This window comes from Parasteatoda tepidariorum, chromosome 6 (genome assembly GCF_043381705.1).
Source record: "Parasteatoda tepidariorum isolate YZ-2023 chromosome 6, CAS_Ptep_4.0, whole genome shotgun sequence".
NCBI lineage: Eukaryota > Metazoa > Arthropoda > Arachnida > Araneae > Theridiidae > Parasteatoda > Parasteatoda tepidariorum.
This window is the reverse complement of record NC_092209.1, coordinates 90,972,841-90,990,748: the sequence shown is the minus strand read 5'-3', so window position 1 is coordinate 90,990,748 and position 17,908 is coordinate 90,972,841. Positions and strand designations below refer to the sequence as shown.

At 29.2% G+C, this 17,908-nt stretch overlaps 1 protein-coding gene across 3 annotated transcripts in view; it reads right to left on the bottom strand.

The window, feature by feature from the left end:
• Positions 1-1,040: 1,040 nt before the first annotated feature.
• LOC107445441 (dilute class unconventional myosin) overlaps positions 1,041-17,908 on the bottom strand; it is a 130,442-nt gene continuing 113,574 nt past the window's right edge. For all 3 annotated transcript variants that reach the window (XM_043053814.2, XM_043053816.2, XM_043053815.2), the window contains 7 exons: positions 15,352-15,441; positions 13,537-13,687; positions 10,061-10,203; positions 9,051-9,122; positions 8,882-8,967; positions 5,067-5,238; positions 1,041-1,450 (listed from right to left, as the gene is read on the bottom strand). In XM_043053814.2, the coding sequence (XP_042909748.1) occupies positions 1,178-1,450; positions 5,067-5,238; positions 8,882-8,967; positions 9,051-9,122; positions 10,061-10,203; positions 13,537-13,687; positions 15,352-15,441 (987 nt within the window). In that variant the 3' untranslated portion in view covers positions 1,041-1,177. The remainder of the gene's footprint in view (positions 1,451-5,066; positions 5,239-8,881; positions 8,968-9,050; positions 9,123-10,060; positions 10,204-13,536; positions 13,688-15,351; positions 15,442-17,908) is intronic.

The window sequence follows — 17,908 nt, the reverse complement described above, 5'->3', positions numbered from 1 at the left end:
GAACAAGTTACTGAAACATGACTTGAAGAGAGGGGTAGCTAAGGTATAAATCCAGTTTTTTTTTTCACACAACTACAATATTGTTTAGGTCTTAAAAGGGAAACATTTAATGTTTTGAATTAAGAATTTCCATTTTTGCATAATATTTTTTCTCAGACAACCTACCTTAACAAAATATAACATCAGATAGGCATTTTACTCTTTAATTATTTTAACATGAATTGGTCACATTTTTAAGGCTGGGCCCTCTTAGCTAAGCCACTAGACACTTTGTCATTCGTGTATAAAATTCTACAATAATTTTCACTTTTAAGTTTTTATAAAGCAAGTCTTTTTACTTTGCCAAATAAAGCAACTATTTTTATAAGTAGAGCACAAACAAAAATTAATCACAGCTTGAAATAAATAATTCTACAACATCCACCAAGCATTAGTCGACTATTGTTGTTAAGTGTTAACATTTATTATTATTAAAAAAAAAAGATAAAATGAGCTACAAAATTGAGACACTGTATCATTCTTTAAACTTTTCATTTTTAACTTGAGAATTTATTCAATTCATAATATTAAATAAGTAATTTTCACTAGCAAAAGTATTTAATCCAATCTGGAAACTGCTTTATATCAAGTGAATATATCATAAACACATTGAATTTATTAAATAATGGATAATTTAAAATACATTAAAATAAAGAGAGAGAGAATGTTCAACTTTAATTTATTTAATTCTTAAAATGTAATAAATTATGTGCGAATTATTAGACTATCAAAATTATTAAAATTCTGTGTTAATCATTAAAGTAAGCTTGAATTATTTTACTCATGATTTCATTCACTTATAATTTTTAATGATTTCTTTTTAATTTAAGAATTTATGTAATATAAATATATAATATAAAACAAAAATAATTACTTGCAAAGCATTTAATCAAATTTTTAGCTTTTTTTAAAAAATTAGAATTTCCAATTATTTTTTATATAATTTCAGAAAATAGGTTGAATTTTTTAAACTACAAATAAATTTTAAATGCCTTAAAAAAAAAAAAAAAAAAAAAAAAGAGAGAGAGGGAATGTTTTATTTAATTCTTAAAATGTAATAAATTATTGAACTATTCAAAAATTTTTTGTTACTCATTAAACTAATCTTTGAACTGTAGTGAATAACAAAATAAAAGCTTTAGACTTTCTTCAAGAGGTGGTGTAGGTCTAGTAGTTCTGGAATGACGATATCCTCCAGTTGAATGTTGGAAGGATTGAAGGGAAATCGTATAGGATAGGCATATTTGGTATCCATAAGAAGAGTGCTTGGTCCCATGGCTGGAGACTGACCAGCAGCTAGCCTCTCTTCATCCCGCTTTTGAAGGCAAGCCTGTATCTTGCGAATAAAGGACACAGGTACACGGGTCTCGTATTCATCAGCTGGAGTGTACAAATTGAGGATCTTGATAATCTGAAATTATTTAACATTTATAATTATTGATCCAACATGTCTTGAGGACCTAATCTTAAAACCTTCTTTCAGTCTTAAAATATAAGGAGATAGCAGCAATCTGAAACAGGCAGGACACAGGACAGCAGTCAAAACCCTTAAATGCTAATTTCATGTCCAGTGTAATTCACGATATATTAAAACTTTTACAGCAAATCAAAAATATTTTGCGTACGATAATAAAATTTGTTATCAAAGTTCATTTCATTCAAATAATAACTAATAATTAATTTTTTATTATTTTATTTAATATAGGTCGTTAAAATTTTTAATTTTGAAGTACAGAAATACAGTTGAACCTGCTTATCTTGAACTTCCTTATCTCAAAAACCTCTTTATCTCAAAATTTCTAAAATTCCTTACATTTACTGTCTAAAATCAATGTATCTTACATGTTTATGTCGATTTTTTTTCAAAACCTCCGTCTCTCGAATTTCTAATAATAGAGCAGAAATGTCAAAACTTTCTATATATGGAACTCGTAGACAGAGATGAATTTCGTGAATCCACAGGAAGTACGCATGAACAGGTTGGAGGTGTTTCTTGGAATTTCAATCACTATCCCTGCACTTCTTTAACTAGAAAGGAACACAATGATTCTGGCAGTAAGAAAGGGGTTAATGAGTAGTGACGATCAGGGGTTAGCTTTTCAACATAGATAAGAAAGCTAAGAATAGAAATTCATTTTCACCTCAAAATTGCAACCAATGGATCAAAGGATAATTAGGAATTTTAAAGTGAACTACAGAAAACAGTTGGTATGTAAACTTGTAGATGCTATTGATGAAAAAAGTTAGATGCTATCAGAATTACAGTTCTGCCTGGAGAAATGCGTCTCAAAAAAACTATCCAAAATGGTTTTAAAAAGCTGGTTTTAAGAATAGCTGTGAAGATGATGAATAAGAGGTTGAAGGCATCAGTAAAGAAGAAGAAAATGCTAACGCTGAAAATGCAGTGGCAGATTTGCCAAAATGGAATGCAATAAAATCTGGATTTAATGTTGACGTTAATTTTGAAGATTTTTACAAGTGGACAACTACCTGGCAACATGCGGAACATTAGCAGATGCGGAAATCATAGATAATGTCAAAGAAATATAAGATGAAGAAGCTGAAGAAAGGAATATTGATGAATCAAAAGTGAATGCAAAAGAAGTAGAATTCTTATAAACTATTCTTGAATGCCAGGAAAATGTTGGCTATGAGGAATTTGCGATCTTTCTAACCTCAAAAGAATAACCGAAACAAGGAAGGTTACACGTCAAAAATCGTGGAAAAATTATTTTCAGTGTTAAACGTATGTTAAGAAACTGTTATGTAAATAGATGTATGTGGTATAATTAATTTCAAGAAATGTCTATATTTTTCTACTAAAACCTATTAAAGCACTTTTAATAGAATTTCTTAATTAAATTTAATTTTTTTAAAGTACTTGTACATTTCAAAACCTTTTTATCTCGAATTTTCGGCCTTTCCCGTGAGATTCGAGATAAACAGGTTCGCCTGTATTTGCATTGTTCCATGGTATGCATACATTAGAAAAAATAAAATTTCACTGCAATCAGTAGAATAGTTTTCAAAAAATCAAATTTCGAAGTCAACAACTTTTTAAAATTAAAGTATTTACAAGTAACACCCTAATATGAATAGACTTAATGGGAATGCCTGCAAAGGATATCAGTTAAATATATCAGAGCAATAAATCAGTTTAATTTTAGAATTTTGTCTTATAATATTTTTTTCTTTATAAGTTAATAATCTTTACAGCTATATTTTATTTTTTAAAGTAATTAGTTGTATAAATTAAGAGCATATGTAGAGCAGTTATTAGCTTACATATTTAAATTAAAAATTTTCTCTCATTTTAGTTAAGTTATATAAGTTTTTATAGTTTTATTTTTTAAAGTAATTAGCTGTATTTATTATGAAAATAGGTATTGCAGTGTTTAATTTACATATTTGTACAACAAGAAATTTATGTTTAGAAAATGCAAACAAATATAGAGAATATCTGTGTTTTGGCCAATTTTTATGTAGAAAGAAAAATTTCTGAACATGAACTACTTTTAACATAATGTTTTTTTTCCCCCTTTGAGTTGACGTTAATGAAGTTTGACTGTATATAAATTCGGAAATTTTCCCGTAACCAAATGTATTTGGTATACTTAATATTTATTTGTAAATTCCTGACATATATATATATTCTAAAAAATATGAATATTTAAAGTCTCAAATTAATACTATATAAACAAGGATATTATACTAACATTATCTAAGGTCTATAACTCACTACTGAGGAGGTGAAAACATGAAAGCCTGTTTGATTGCCAGAATAGTTGAGCAGTGTTTAATAAAAACACACTCAAGATTCATAATGAATTTAAACTTTTTTCAGAACTGTCATTCCGAGGAATGACTTCAATAGAGACAGAGGATTTTTTCTAGTTTTCACATTTATTTATTCTTTATTTACTCCTTTTTTGACCCATGTTTTAAAAGTTCCGAAAGAGTGTTCTGTCTAGCAGAAAAATACAGGTCCCTACACTCCCTGATGAGCCCATCAATATTTTTGATCATTATTTAAATAATTTTCCTTTAGAGATGAACTTCTAGCTTAGCCAATTTTTTCTATTCCACTTCTTACAGGATATCTGCTACATTTTAGATTTTCAAATCCATGACTAATTCCAAGAATTTTTCACGACTCCACGAAGTTACTATTTCCTCAAACAAAAACACAACAATAAATTTAAAAAAAGTATTATAATAACATTAATTGAAATGATAAGTATAACCAAAACTGTTATACTCTGCATCTGCATATTTAATGATTTTCCACTTAAAAAAACAGAGGGAAGAAAGAGTTGAAGCAATAAAATAGTTGAAAAAATACAGAACCAAATAATTTTCTTCTTCTTTTGTTTTGCAGAATAATACTCTAAAGACAATTTTCCAAGAAAGACGATCTCCAAGAAAGACAATTTTCTTGGTCATGAGAAAGGAAAGAAGTACTAGTAATTTTTCTGTTCTTATTTCGGAATATAAAAAAATTCGCCAATGTCTGGCTTGCTTCAGATAGAATTTTAAATTGATAAAATAAAGAAATAAAAACAATTCTGAAATCACAGAAGTTTAAAAGATAATTCACTATAGAAATTATGCTCTTTCTTTCATATTTTGAAAGAACACCATAATTTTTAAAGAACAGGATAAAAACATTTTATATTTAAATAAAATATGACAGTGAATGGGGTTTTTGTTACAAATTTAGATATTCGGAACACCATGAAATTGGGGGGGGGGGGGAATTCCATTTTAAAAATTAGAATTTTTGGCAACCCAAATCCATGAGTTTTCATGATTAAAAAAAAATAGTGGGCGGATACCCTGAATATACTCTGAGCTCAAAATTCTGAGTTGTTTGGATTCAAATTCAAACTACCTGCATTTTTTTTAAAAAAAAAAAAAAAAAAAGTTAAAATCAAGGCAAATTTTGTTCAATCCATAACTTTGGAGGTGCACGGATACCCAGTTCTTACAACCAAAATATTTCTTGAAAAAAGAATTATGAGACTTACTTGGGAAGTAGTAAGCTTATCACACATGTCACAGACGCTTTGAATATCTTCGTCTGTCTTGCGAGCTTGAAGTAGTTGAGACGCTTGCACAATGGGTTGGAGAGTCTCAATAACTCCACAGTCTTGCATATGTTGATCCCTAAACCACTGTTCCAAGTGGCTCAGGTTGTACCTGAAAACAATATCTTTATGTAATTATGACAGAGTCATTCATTAGTGCTCTCATCATTTTAATTAAATAATTTACCAGAAGAGCACAAAAACACATAAAAAAGAATTTTTGGTCTCGGATTTCACTTATTGCAGTTTATTTTTAAAATATTCAGCTGCTATATGTTTGAATAGTGACGAGTATGCAAAGAAGCTAATTTAATGAATCATTTTTGCTTTTTAATCAAATATAAATTTATAATAAGCATTTATTTTTTATCTAGGATTTTTATTCCTCAGCAGAACTTAAAATGTTTGAAGTGTGTCCGGTATAGTTTTGTGGGAAAACAATTGATGAGTTTTGGAGAGAGATGATCAACAATGAAGTGCCACTTTTGTTTGAGTAGGGGGGGGAGGGCAAGCCTTCATGAACTTTATTCGTTTTATTATTTTAATATTATAATTATTATTTGTCATTATCAAATTTATATCTGTAATAGTTGCATAAACTAGCACAGGTGGTTATGACGGCTGTAATTTCACACCATCAAATTAGTTAAAAAATGATTTATCAATGAATTAATGTTATAATTTTACTCCTTTAAATTTGTGAATGCTGAGATATACATTTTAAAGATAAACATTTGATCATAAATAACAGAAAATAGTTTTTTTTCCATTTCATACACACTTTGTTTTAGGCTTAGTTTAGTATTTATAGTGTGCTATAAATACTAAGTATACTTTAGTATTTATAGTGTTATAGTTAGTTTAGTATTATTATTCAAGCGTACATTTGAATGGACTGAATGTGCAATTATGTTTACAATGTATTAGAATTAACTTTGAATATATAATTAAATTTTGATGGTAAAAGAAAATATAGGCCAAAAAGCATATAACAATGTAATAATACATTTTAAAATATTGTTATTCAAAGCAAAACCGCTTGATATATTTTTTGAATTTGTTTTTCTTCCTAAAATTATCAATTTTACTTTACTTTATTATTTCTCACGAACGCCTATATATCAGAAGAGGAAAGCACGTTATTTGAATTTTTACTTATATTTCAGAGGAATATAAAGTTTTCTATCTGAAATATAGCTTCATAGTTGAAATAAACAAATTATTTTTATCATCTAAAATTACTAATTTTAATTCAGTTTATATTTTCGCAGATGTCAAATTTTCAGAAAGGGGCAAAGCCCCCTTACCTAAATTTCAGCGAAAGCGGCTGCCCCCACCCAGGGCTGTTAGGCCACTAACCATCATAATATCATTATTTAAGGGCACATTTACTTCCTTTTCTTTTTCTTTGTTAAAATTAAATAATTTAATAACTGAATTTAATTTTTAAAACCTGGAAATAACAAGATGGTTTATTGAGTAATATAATGTGTAATTGTCCTTGGCAATGAAACTAGATAATAAATCTAAAATTATTTGAATAAATAACAAGTGAAATTTTATATTATTGCCTGAAAGAAATATTGAGTGTGAATTTTGAAAATGAATACTGTATTATATACTGTACATTAATTATTTTTTGTATTACATATAGTAACTAGGTAACATAGAAAATTTGATTCTAATCAAATCAACTGAGTGGTTCAGGAGAAATAAAAGTCATTCGTTAAAATTTTTATTCCTCAAAAGTTTTCATTACATTTCGTTGAAACATTGGATTTTGTTTAACACAATGTAAACTTTTTTTTAAAAACTTTATTCCATCAGTTTCCATTTCCTATCATTACTGAATTAATTATTAAAAATTAATACAATTATTTAGTCAATATGATTTGGTTATTTAATTGATATGAGGTTTGATTTATATAGTATCTGATTTTTTCGCCATTCATTATTTAAAAACTAGCTTTTTTAATGGGGGAAATAAAAATTTAAGAAAATAACTTTTGTTTGAATTCATTTAAAACCAAACTTGTTTTTGTAAAAAATTGGATAAAAGAGACAAGATTCTTTTGTAAAAAAATTATTAAAAGAAGGTAATTTTTTTCCTCAACACACTTTCAATAATAATGCCCAAAAATTCTATTTCTAAATTTAATTTTTTTTTATTAATAAAATGAGACAGAGTAATTATTGAGAAAAAATTAAGAAAATTTGTACGGAGATATGCATTATGCAATAGAAAAAATCAGTAACTCAGTAGAGTTTCTGATTTTAATCCTAGTAGAGTCTCGATATTTCGAGCTTCCCGTAAATCTGAGATAGTGAAAAAAAAATCAGTCTTGCTCCTGAACTATGACCAACATACACACAACACGTGGAACGATTAGTACGATTGGTTTTACAATAATTACTATGACTGAATGTTGAAAAACAAATTTGTGTGTTAAGCACTGAAAAGTGTGTACAGTGAGTTTAAACAAAAAAAAAAAAAAAAAAAAAAAAAAAAAAAAAAAAAAAAAAAAAAAAAAAANTGATGCAGTAATATAATGTAACTTGGTGTAATGCAGTAAATGTACAATTTAATGTAACTAAATTTTCCTTAAATACAATATATAATATCAATTGAAAGCTGAAATTAAAAAATTGAAATTGAAAGAAAAATTGAAAGAAAATTGAAAAATTGAAAGAAAAACGGAAAGTTCTCTTATTCATGGATCAATGCCCTGCTTATCCACAAGACTTATCGAATTTCAATAACACGAAAATTGTTTTCTTTCCTGCAAATTGCTCTAGCAAAATTCAACCCTTGGATCTAAACATCATCCGTTGTGTAAAAGTGCATAATAGAAAAACTTTAACTCGTATTCTTTTGGCTGTCATGGAAAAAAAACTTCAGGCAAAAGACGAGCCAAAGCAAATCACTGTCCTTGATGCAATATACATGTTGTGCTCATCATGGCTTTAAAAAAGCGAGATTACTGCTTCCAGAAGAATCTGAATGTGAAGAGCCAGAAAATGAAAACGACATTAGTGAAGAGGATTGGAATACTGTGTCTGGTGAAATGGGTACTTGTACTTTCAACGAATTCGTTGAGGTAGATGAGCATTTAATTACAGCTCAATTGCGAGATAGATATTGGAGAAATTGCAGCTGAAATAAATGGTGGCAACAAGGATGAAGAAATAGACGAGAATGATGAAGAAGATACCACAAAAGTTCCCCAACTCACACAGCCGCTTTAGAGGCACTAGAAACTCTGTGTGATTATTTTCAATTTCATTCTGGAAGTGAAGGAGCTTTTTGAAGCCTCGATGGACTCGAAAAGGCTCTTTTTGAAAACTCCCAAAAACGAAAACAAACCTCGATTGTAAATTATTTTCCAAAAAATTCATAATTGGAATAAAAAGTGAAATTTGGGTATGTAAGCATTTTAATTTTCTTCAACTAATTTATTTATAGTTAAATCTATTGAAATTTGAATCTCATCTTATTTAAATGATCAGTCAAGTATACATAGTATCAATTCAAATATGTTGCAACAGAGGGCTCGATAAATGAGGGTAACTAATGGAAAGAAAAGGTAGAAAATGTTTGCATGGTAAATTATTAATTTCTTTCACCATCCATTTTTTGGCAAGTTTATAATTTTGTTTAGTTTTTTTTTCGTTATCCACATGATCAGAAACATTTTTGGTTCAATTTCAGAGATGAAGACTGAAATCTCTCACAAAATGGAATGGATGATACATACCTAATTTGCATGCCTTTAGACCAATGGCACATATCTTTTCTTAGAAGTAAATTATTCAGAGCACCAGCACAGATAAAGTAGAAAAGCTATGAATTGATAAATAAAATAAATAAATACAAAAATAAATATATTCGTATAATTTTTTCATATCACAAATAAAGAGACATACTTGTTTATACACTTGACATATAAGTTCAGGATCTACTCCGTGAATGCTGAGTACTTTAAAGAATACACCCATCTGAAAATTAAAAAATTTCTTAATTAACAATTTTATTCTCAAGCTTGTATTGTTAAAAATCAACAAATATAAAAAGTCACAATAATGCCCAATAAAATTACCAATAAAACCAGGTAAATTTATAATGAAATCATATCTAATGTTATTATTTAAAAATGCAATTTAAAATTTGAGTGTTGAAATAATGTCATATTAAAAACATCAGAGTTTTAAATAACATGCCGAAATTAGAGGTTGGAGGGGAAAAATCATGTAGAAAATTAGTGTTAAAAAATTGAGTGATTGACAAAACTGAGAGAATTTATGGTTAAATTGACAAGAGTCATTGAAGACAGAAAACCACATGGATTTATAATGAAATGTAATGTATTTTTTTCTTTAATATCACTGTCAGATTATTAAGTAGGATAAGGGTCTATGGCCTGCAAATGCATCATCACAAAATGTTATTTTTTTTTCTGGAACACATTTTGTATAATTAGAAGTATTTAATTTCATAAAATTACATATTATTAAGTTGGCTGATAAAAAAAGGTTCTGGAACAATGATGTTCATATAAAAATTAACGCAAATTGCAGTCAACATTGTTAAGTCCTAGGATATGTGGCCTTGCATTTAAAAAAGTTGTAAAACTCTTTCACACAGTAAATTATTACTCATGTATTGCTACGATTTATTTCGGATACATCGAGTAAATGTCTGGTTTTAAACTCTTATTTTTATTGATAAATATCTAGACATTATTTTTGGAGTTATAATGGCTCAGTTAATATCATGAATGATATAAATTGGTATTTATTAAAAAACTTTTGCAATAATATATATTAATTTCTGTCATTAGACAGAAATGTAAATTGAGTCGAAAATGTCGTCCAGATCTGAGTTATGCTCCCACCATCTGAGATAACGAAAACATGTAAAAGACTAATGTGTCTACCTCTCGTAAAAGAGTGTCAAGTGCTGCTTGAGGGTCCACGGGTGACTCAATCTCTCTTGCAACGCTAGATGATCTGCCTCTCATACCTGATGGTTTGTTACCAAACATGCCACGGATAGCTTCGTGTTCAAGTATTGCAGGCACTGAAAAGGTCATTTAAAAACTGTTAAGAAGGTCTCTAATTTTATCTTACAATATATACATATGCAGGGTTCACACCTGGGTGACATGGTGACAATTGTTGCCAAAATCACACACTAGGGCGACAAATTTGTCGTCTTGAAATAAGCTTGGAATTTATAATATAGTAAAAAGAGTAGTTTTTTGCATTGAATTCAATGCATTTAAATAAATTTGTTGCACTATTTTGTATTTAAATTTGTTCCATTTGAATGGAATTCAAATGGAATAACAGAAAATGTCTGGTACAAAAATTTTGAAACCTAAATGTTTAAATTTCAAATTTACATGTCGTGCTGTGTTTTGCATTCATTTACTGGCAGTAAGATTTTCCACCCATAAAATAATATTTTTTTGCTCCTTTAGAATTGACTTTATTTAAAATTTTATTAATTTCAGATAATTAATATTTAGTAATTTGTTAGTTCTTACTTTTGCTGTTTTCTTGATTTATCTCTTTGGTCTCAGCATTTTAATTTTTATGCTAAATTTATTTAGTAAAATTACTTTAGTTATTTTTTTGCGCTTAATTTTAATAGCTATTAATCTTCAATCATTATGGGCTAATGAACAAAATTAGTTTTAGGGTGTTATAGAAGGAAATTAGTAATTTTTGATGAATACCATAACATGAACTACGTAATTATAAAGTTTGACTTTTCTTAAGTTCGTCGATCATATTAATTTTTTGGCCTACTAAAGGAATACCTAGGTGCTCCTATTGGACCACTAAAGTTTCATTGCTGGTGTGAACCATATATATATGTGCGTGTATTGAGAGGAATTAGTGCCTAAGGGGTTGTTGAAGAAATACACAATTAATGCTAAGGCTATTTAATTAGGCATTATAGGAGGATCCTTACAACAACAGGTTTTTAAACCAGACTAGTTGTGAGGATGTGTGTTATATCTCCGGGGCAGATGGCGCTGCTGTCCCTGGGGTGTTAAGCCTATAACACTCGCTCATCTTGATCTGGTTGGTCCCTGACCTAACTGTAAAGTGTACGTTCAAAAAAGACAAAACAACTGAAAGTAAAGGAATTTTTTTTAAATTTCATTAAGAAAAAATATTAATTCATTAGTTTCTGAATAAAAAGTTTTTTGGAATTGTCCATCTGCAGATGTGGAAGTCTACCTGTATTCTTGCTTGTCCCTTTTCACAATTTTTATAAGGGGCCAAACACCAGTCCTACATCAAATGGAATTTTTTTTATAGCTACCATGTCTACCACTTTGTTTCTTTTTGCAGTCTATTGCTTACTTTGTTCATGGAACTTATTTGATTTGGCATCAACTTTCATTTGTTTCTTACTCTGTAGTGATTCTTTGATTTTGATGTCCATTTTAATTTTGTTAGAAGTTGAAATGGTGCATATTTGACCGCTATTGATCACTCATGTTTGATTCATTGATTTGGATTTTCAAGAAAGAGTTTTGTTAAAACTGATGTCCTTGAATTTGTTCATTTTCATGTGGTACACTTCTTGTAGTGATTGAAATAAATTCTTTCATCTTGGCTTCTGTTAAAGTGAACGGTCCTACAAAAATCTATAAGATCTGGCGCACACCAACCCTCAGAAATGATTTCGTAGTTTGTTTAGAACGAATTTGCAATCTGGCTCTCTTATTTAATGCAAACATATTTTAGTAAAACTTTGCACCCATAGTTTTTTTTAAAATAAAGTTTTAAACGTATGAAACATCCACCGAAACCTTCGATTCGGATACATTTCGGTACTGTGGGTTGTCTGTTGTCTCGTAAGTATGAAAATTTTCTGTGACGAAAATTAGTTAAGCATCCCTAACGTCGATAATAGTTTTAGCAGGCCGTGTCGGGTCAAGGGTTAGAGTACTCCCCGCCCGATGAGGGAGGACAGGTGGTATTCCTCTTTATGAAAAGCAAATGTGGGTTAGTTTGCCCCAACTCTTGATCCAAACATTAAAATAAAAATTTCATTCATTGTACAACAAAATGTAGAAAGAAACACAACTGTGAATTTAGGTGATGGATGGCATGACAAGAATTAAGAAGTTTCGTCTATGGTAAAGCTTATCTAAATAGAGAAAGTTTGTGCTTAAATTTAAAAGGTTTATTAAATATTTTCTTTAATGTTGAAACAAGGAACTTCCGCTCCTTGTTGCTAATGGGAAGAAAAAATATTTATCAGTTTGGTGGCAATATTACTGCGTTTTTGTATGAAACAGATATTTCATATTATAAATAGACAGAATTTCATGGAACAAAAACGACTGTGGGAAAGAGCTTTCTTTATAGTTATCTTATATTATAAGAGCTGAGTGACCGCGGCTATTGTGTCCTGTGTCAGTGGGTCTTCAGGAATTGTATTTTGCAGTTATCGACCGCAATATTAAAAGTTATGACGCTCACTTTCTTCCGCTTCTACAGGAATTATTTTGTCAACATTTTAGGAATAACCTCTCATCAGTTTTTCTCTTAATCAACTTTTATGTATACTCTTAATTAAAAAAGGGTTAGGACTGCAATTTGGAATTATCTCTCCCAAACAGGCAAAATGTGTCATGAAGAAATTTCCCCCAGTGAATCAACTAAAAGTATTTATTTCATTGACATGATCATTTCGTAGCGATGCATCATTTTGAAACTACATAAAGTATTTTTTATTTCAGTGAAAAATCTTATATTCGTAATCGTCAAGACTACAAGTCCAGAAAATAGATTTTTCTACATAATAGGTATTTAAGGCAAACCAGTATGAAAATACATCTTATTCAATAAAAAATAACAAATAAAGGATAGTTAATATCAACAATGTATGACTCCAGGTGGATACTTTCACAGCTTTTATTACAGATTTTCACTCGGTTTTTAAAATGTTGATATTTTAATATGCCATTATAACATACCGCAATTTCAGTTAGTAATCATTTCTCGATTCCACAGTGAAGTGAATCTTCCTGGTTTGTGTTGCTCCTTTCTTGGTTTATATATAAATAGCCCTTTTATATAAAGCCCTTAGTATATAGCCCTTAATATATAAATAGCCCTTTTTTAATACCATATCATTTTGTTCGGGGGGAATGGGGAAAAGAGTTTTGCTTATTTTGATTGTTAAAAAGTGTCTGGAAAAAAGAAGTCGTTCGGAACTTTGTACTGCATAAAAATATTATTACACAATTTTTTTTTATACAAAGTTGCAATTTTCAAAATGAAAGTTTGAGATACTGTCCACCTCAAATCAAGGAGTATTATTGATAAGTTTTGAAAGATAGTCATTTTCATAAAAGAATTTTAGCTAAAACAATTGCAAATATACCAATTAAAGGCTGAACTCTTTCTTCCATAAGTTTGATGACAGCTTGATAGATCCAGACAGCAACATCACTCAGCACCTGCCTGTATTCGGAGAGATCGAAATTCCTCAGGCACTGCTCATTTTGCTTTGGCGTATTTTCCATTTGGAAGGCCTGTTGGGAAAAGATATTTCATAACATTTCTTAATTCATAAGTAAATTTTAGTAATGATTCATTTTTAAAATTAATGTATATTGTATAGTTGTTACAATTGTTTTTAGTAAATTACTTTTCTAAAATTTTAAATACTTTAAAGTTTCAAACACTTAACAGATTCTATAATTTCCAGAGCTTGAATTAATTTTGAAAAAAATTAAAATTTATATTGATTTATGAAATGTAGTAATTCATTTAATTCTAATGATTAAAAGTTTAAAATTAGAATCTGACCATTTTCTTGAAAGAGCTGAATTTATTTGTTTAGAAGTGAGATTATGGGGGAAAGGGGTGACTTTTTGTACACATTTAAAGATGTTGATTTTTCAAATCATGGGAGTCAGTTATGTGAAACAAGACACACATTACTGAACTATTCATTGAAGCAAAGGTCTTTATTACATCATTAAAAATAAAATTCTTTAATAAAATAAAAGATTTGTTGTTTTCAAAAAGTGTAACAACATAATTAAAATACTACAATCAAAGTATGTAACAACATTATTAATGTGTAGTATCATTCAATCAACATATAACAGGCTGCAAGGGTCATTTAAGTAAAAACCTTCTGCAATAGAGTAAGAGAAACTTCATTTATATACATAAATTGTATCACCCATTAAAATAAAAACATTTATTGTCTTTTCAATATAGTCATCGTTAGCACCGACACGAGTCGTCACCCCAGCCATCAAAGAAATCTGCCGTCTGATCGCTGAAACATTTCTTTCAACATGTCATCATTTCTCAAGCATTTTCCACTAAGAAATTCCTCAAGTTTTTGAAATAGTGCTAAATCAGGACCGTACGGTGAATGACCCACCAACGTACTTCCGAAAGAGAAAGTTGTGTCTCTGCTTTTTCCGCAGCCTGAGGCCGAGCATTTATAGATTTAATAATGTACCTCTCATAATCTGTTGTCATTGTCTAACAGAAGAACACCTTTCTATGCTGAAAGTCTTCTTTACAATTTTCGGTGGAGTTTGAATGGATTGATTCTCTGGAGTGCAGTAAACAATACACGTTTCATCACTGAATAACTCCTTGCGAATAGCTCTTTACTCCCTTTGTTTTTATTATTCTGTCAACATTTTTGGCACCCATCTTTTTTTTGTAAAGAAGTTTATTGGTAACGTTGAGATAAACTACTGACATTGAAACGTGTGGAAATTTTCAATGAAGACTGATCCCTGATTTGAAAATATGCTACACCGAAAGAGAATGAAAAAAAAGATAATAAATTAAATAAGACAGAGGTTTTAAACACTTATTATAAATATAACTTCAAAAATTTTAAGAACATTGTTTTAAAAGCCTTTTTATTCTCAGTGGCTGTACTGTCATCGTGAAGTTTGATTCTCGATGGTGGCTCGAAGCCTTCTCGGTTTCAGATCCGTCGGTACCAGTGAGATCGATGCAGACTATCTTGTCAAAAACATGCGATTGGTTACAAAAGTGGGGAGCTTTACCCACCATACCTGTTGGGGGAATGCTTATCAAGAGAAACTGGGGAAGGAGCAGACCATTTAGAGTAAGATCCTACCAGAATAGTTTTTTGATTAGTTATCAAAAGTCATAATGTACCAGATTTTATGTGATCAAAACAAAACAAAAAACTTACTTTATCTCCACTGTACTGTTTGAGGTTGTGCAAAAGCCGACAGGTGTTGGCAAGCCACACGATCGAATAATCTAATTCTTCGTGCCGTTTCTAAAAGAAAGAAAAAAAAAATCAAACGTCGACTGTTTTTACGATAAGAAGAAACTTAATTGCACCAAATATTAAAGATAAGTACATATTTATTTGTCATTTCTAGAAAAAAGTAAGAAGCAAACAAAAATATTTAAACATTTACAAATTTAGTTACTTTCCTAATAAATAAAATTTTCTTTCAAAAAATGTTACTTTAACAATGTCACATACGATCAACAGTGCATAAAAAAATAAACAAAATGCCCTGAATAACTTTTGATCTAATGATCAAATTTTCAAGTACTAAGACTCAAATCTTTATGATCCGAGTACGACCTCAAATATGGTAGTAAATGAGTGCAGATGATATTTTAAGCTACAAAACGTACTTTCACTGAACCTATGTTCAACGGATTTCTTCTACCCCACAAAATATAGGTGGTAGCTGCAAGCTGGGAAACTTCTGCGTTTTGCTTAACCTAAGACATAAAGTCACAGGGCAATAAATACTTATAACTAAAAACTAATTAGAAATTAATGTAAATGTATTAATTGTAAGTATTCCAGATTTGTGCATGATTTAGTAGAACTTATTAATATTGACAATTTACTTTTTTTCTCCCCCACATAAGGCTTTCCTCAATGAAATAGATATCCCACAAAAACAAATTGAAAGAAATGCTATATTACACAAGAACAAATTGTTAAGATAAGTCATTCTAATTTCTCATAAATCTATCACTTCTTCTTATCTCCCCCTCTGCAGACCCTAATGGGTGGTCTGTCTAAGCCCCCATCCTCTAGCATCCACCATGTAAAAGGGGATAAGTACAAACGATTTGTAACTTACATATTTTGTAAGCAAACATGCATTTTTGTGTCTCATTTTGAAGCTTAAAATATAGTTTGCTCTACCTACATGGCATATTTAAAGTTATGTTCGAGAACCATTTAAATTGAATTCTTGTATGTGAAAACTCGATCATTAGATAATAAGTTATTCAGGGTGTGTTGAAGCATTTTGAATGTGTTAGTGGTAGTTGTCAAATATAATAGAGCCTTATGTCTCTAAATTGGTATCTTTTCTTGCCTTTAATGACCAAAAATTGCAAAATTTTGTCTAAAAATACTTAAAATAATTAATTGATAATTAAAGTGGTCATAGATGACTTAAAATTTACTATATCTTAACAAGAATATTAGGATTATAATTTAATACCGCTTGTCATATGAATGACATTGGGATTCAGAATGAAATAGAGATTGACTTTATGTTCAAATATTAGAAACACTTTTCAAATTCAACAAGCTCTGTTGACAGCGTATTTCCTTTTTCAATAATACTTTTCAAAAGAGTACTTATTTGTGTAGTCATCCATATTTATGAAGCAAAACAAATATTCTGCAATTGCTCATACAAACATGAGTTTTTTCTGACTGTAAAAAAGATTCAACCAACAAAGCAGGAGTAAATCTATTCCAAGGGTGGCTACTCAAAACAGATTTCAAATTTCCCTGATTTTTCCAGGTAAAAATCTTAAAATTTCCAGGTTTGTGTTTTTTCCCCTTTTTTCTTATAAAGTGTAGGATGTGTACAAGAAAAGTGTCTGTATTATAAAATATCTTATTCAAAATGTCATTTTTTTAAACATATCTTGAAAAAAAAAAATCATTTTTTTACAAGATATTTTTTTATTATTTTTTAATGGTCTGGTACAACATTAATTTTTAAAAAATTAAGATGTGGAGAAAATAATATGTTTAGCTTGCAGAATATATTGTTTTTATTGTATAATTTTGATTGTTTTTATTGAATTTAATGTGTTACTTTAAGTAGTATTTGCTCAAAGTGTACCTACAAAATCAGAATAACCAATAAAACCTTGGATAAATACTGTTTAATATATTTTCATTCAGGAAAAGAAAATCATTTCAGGTGATTATATATCAATAATTTTTAATAATTACAGTGGCTCCCAAAGTGCTCACTGACTTATAACTTATATTGAAATAGGAAATAAAAATTCAATAATTAAAATGAATATTTCACAATGGGTATTTGATAAGAAGATGGGCAATTCCATGAAAAAGGGGAAAAGCATTGGAAAATTCAAAAAAGAATAATGTTATAATTTTGGATGTTTTCTGAATTATAAAGGTTTGAAGTTTGATAATTTATAATTATTTTTTTTGAGAATTTAGTTTTTTAGTGTTGGTAACCCTTTGAACATTGGCATTTGCTTGTTCTGATTTGGGTGAAGAACATGGTCAGTTTTTGAAAATCAGTAAGTTAACATTATTTTAATTTCAAAATGTTCCAAAGAATAAATATTGTTTATTACACTTAATAGAAATATTGTGCAGTGTTAAAATAAGTTTTTGTTGTTAAAGTCACTTAATTATATAAATTTCAACTAAACATTAATGCATGTAACGTAAGTTACCGAAAACTAGAAAAAGTTTTTGTGTGTAAAAAAGAACAAGT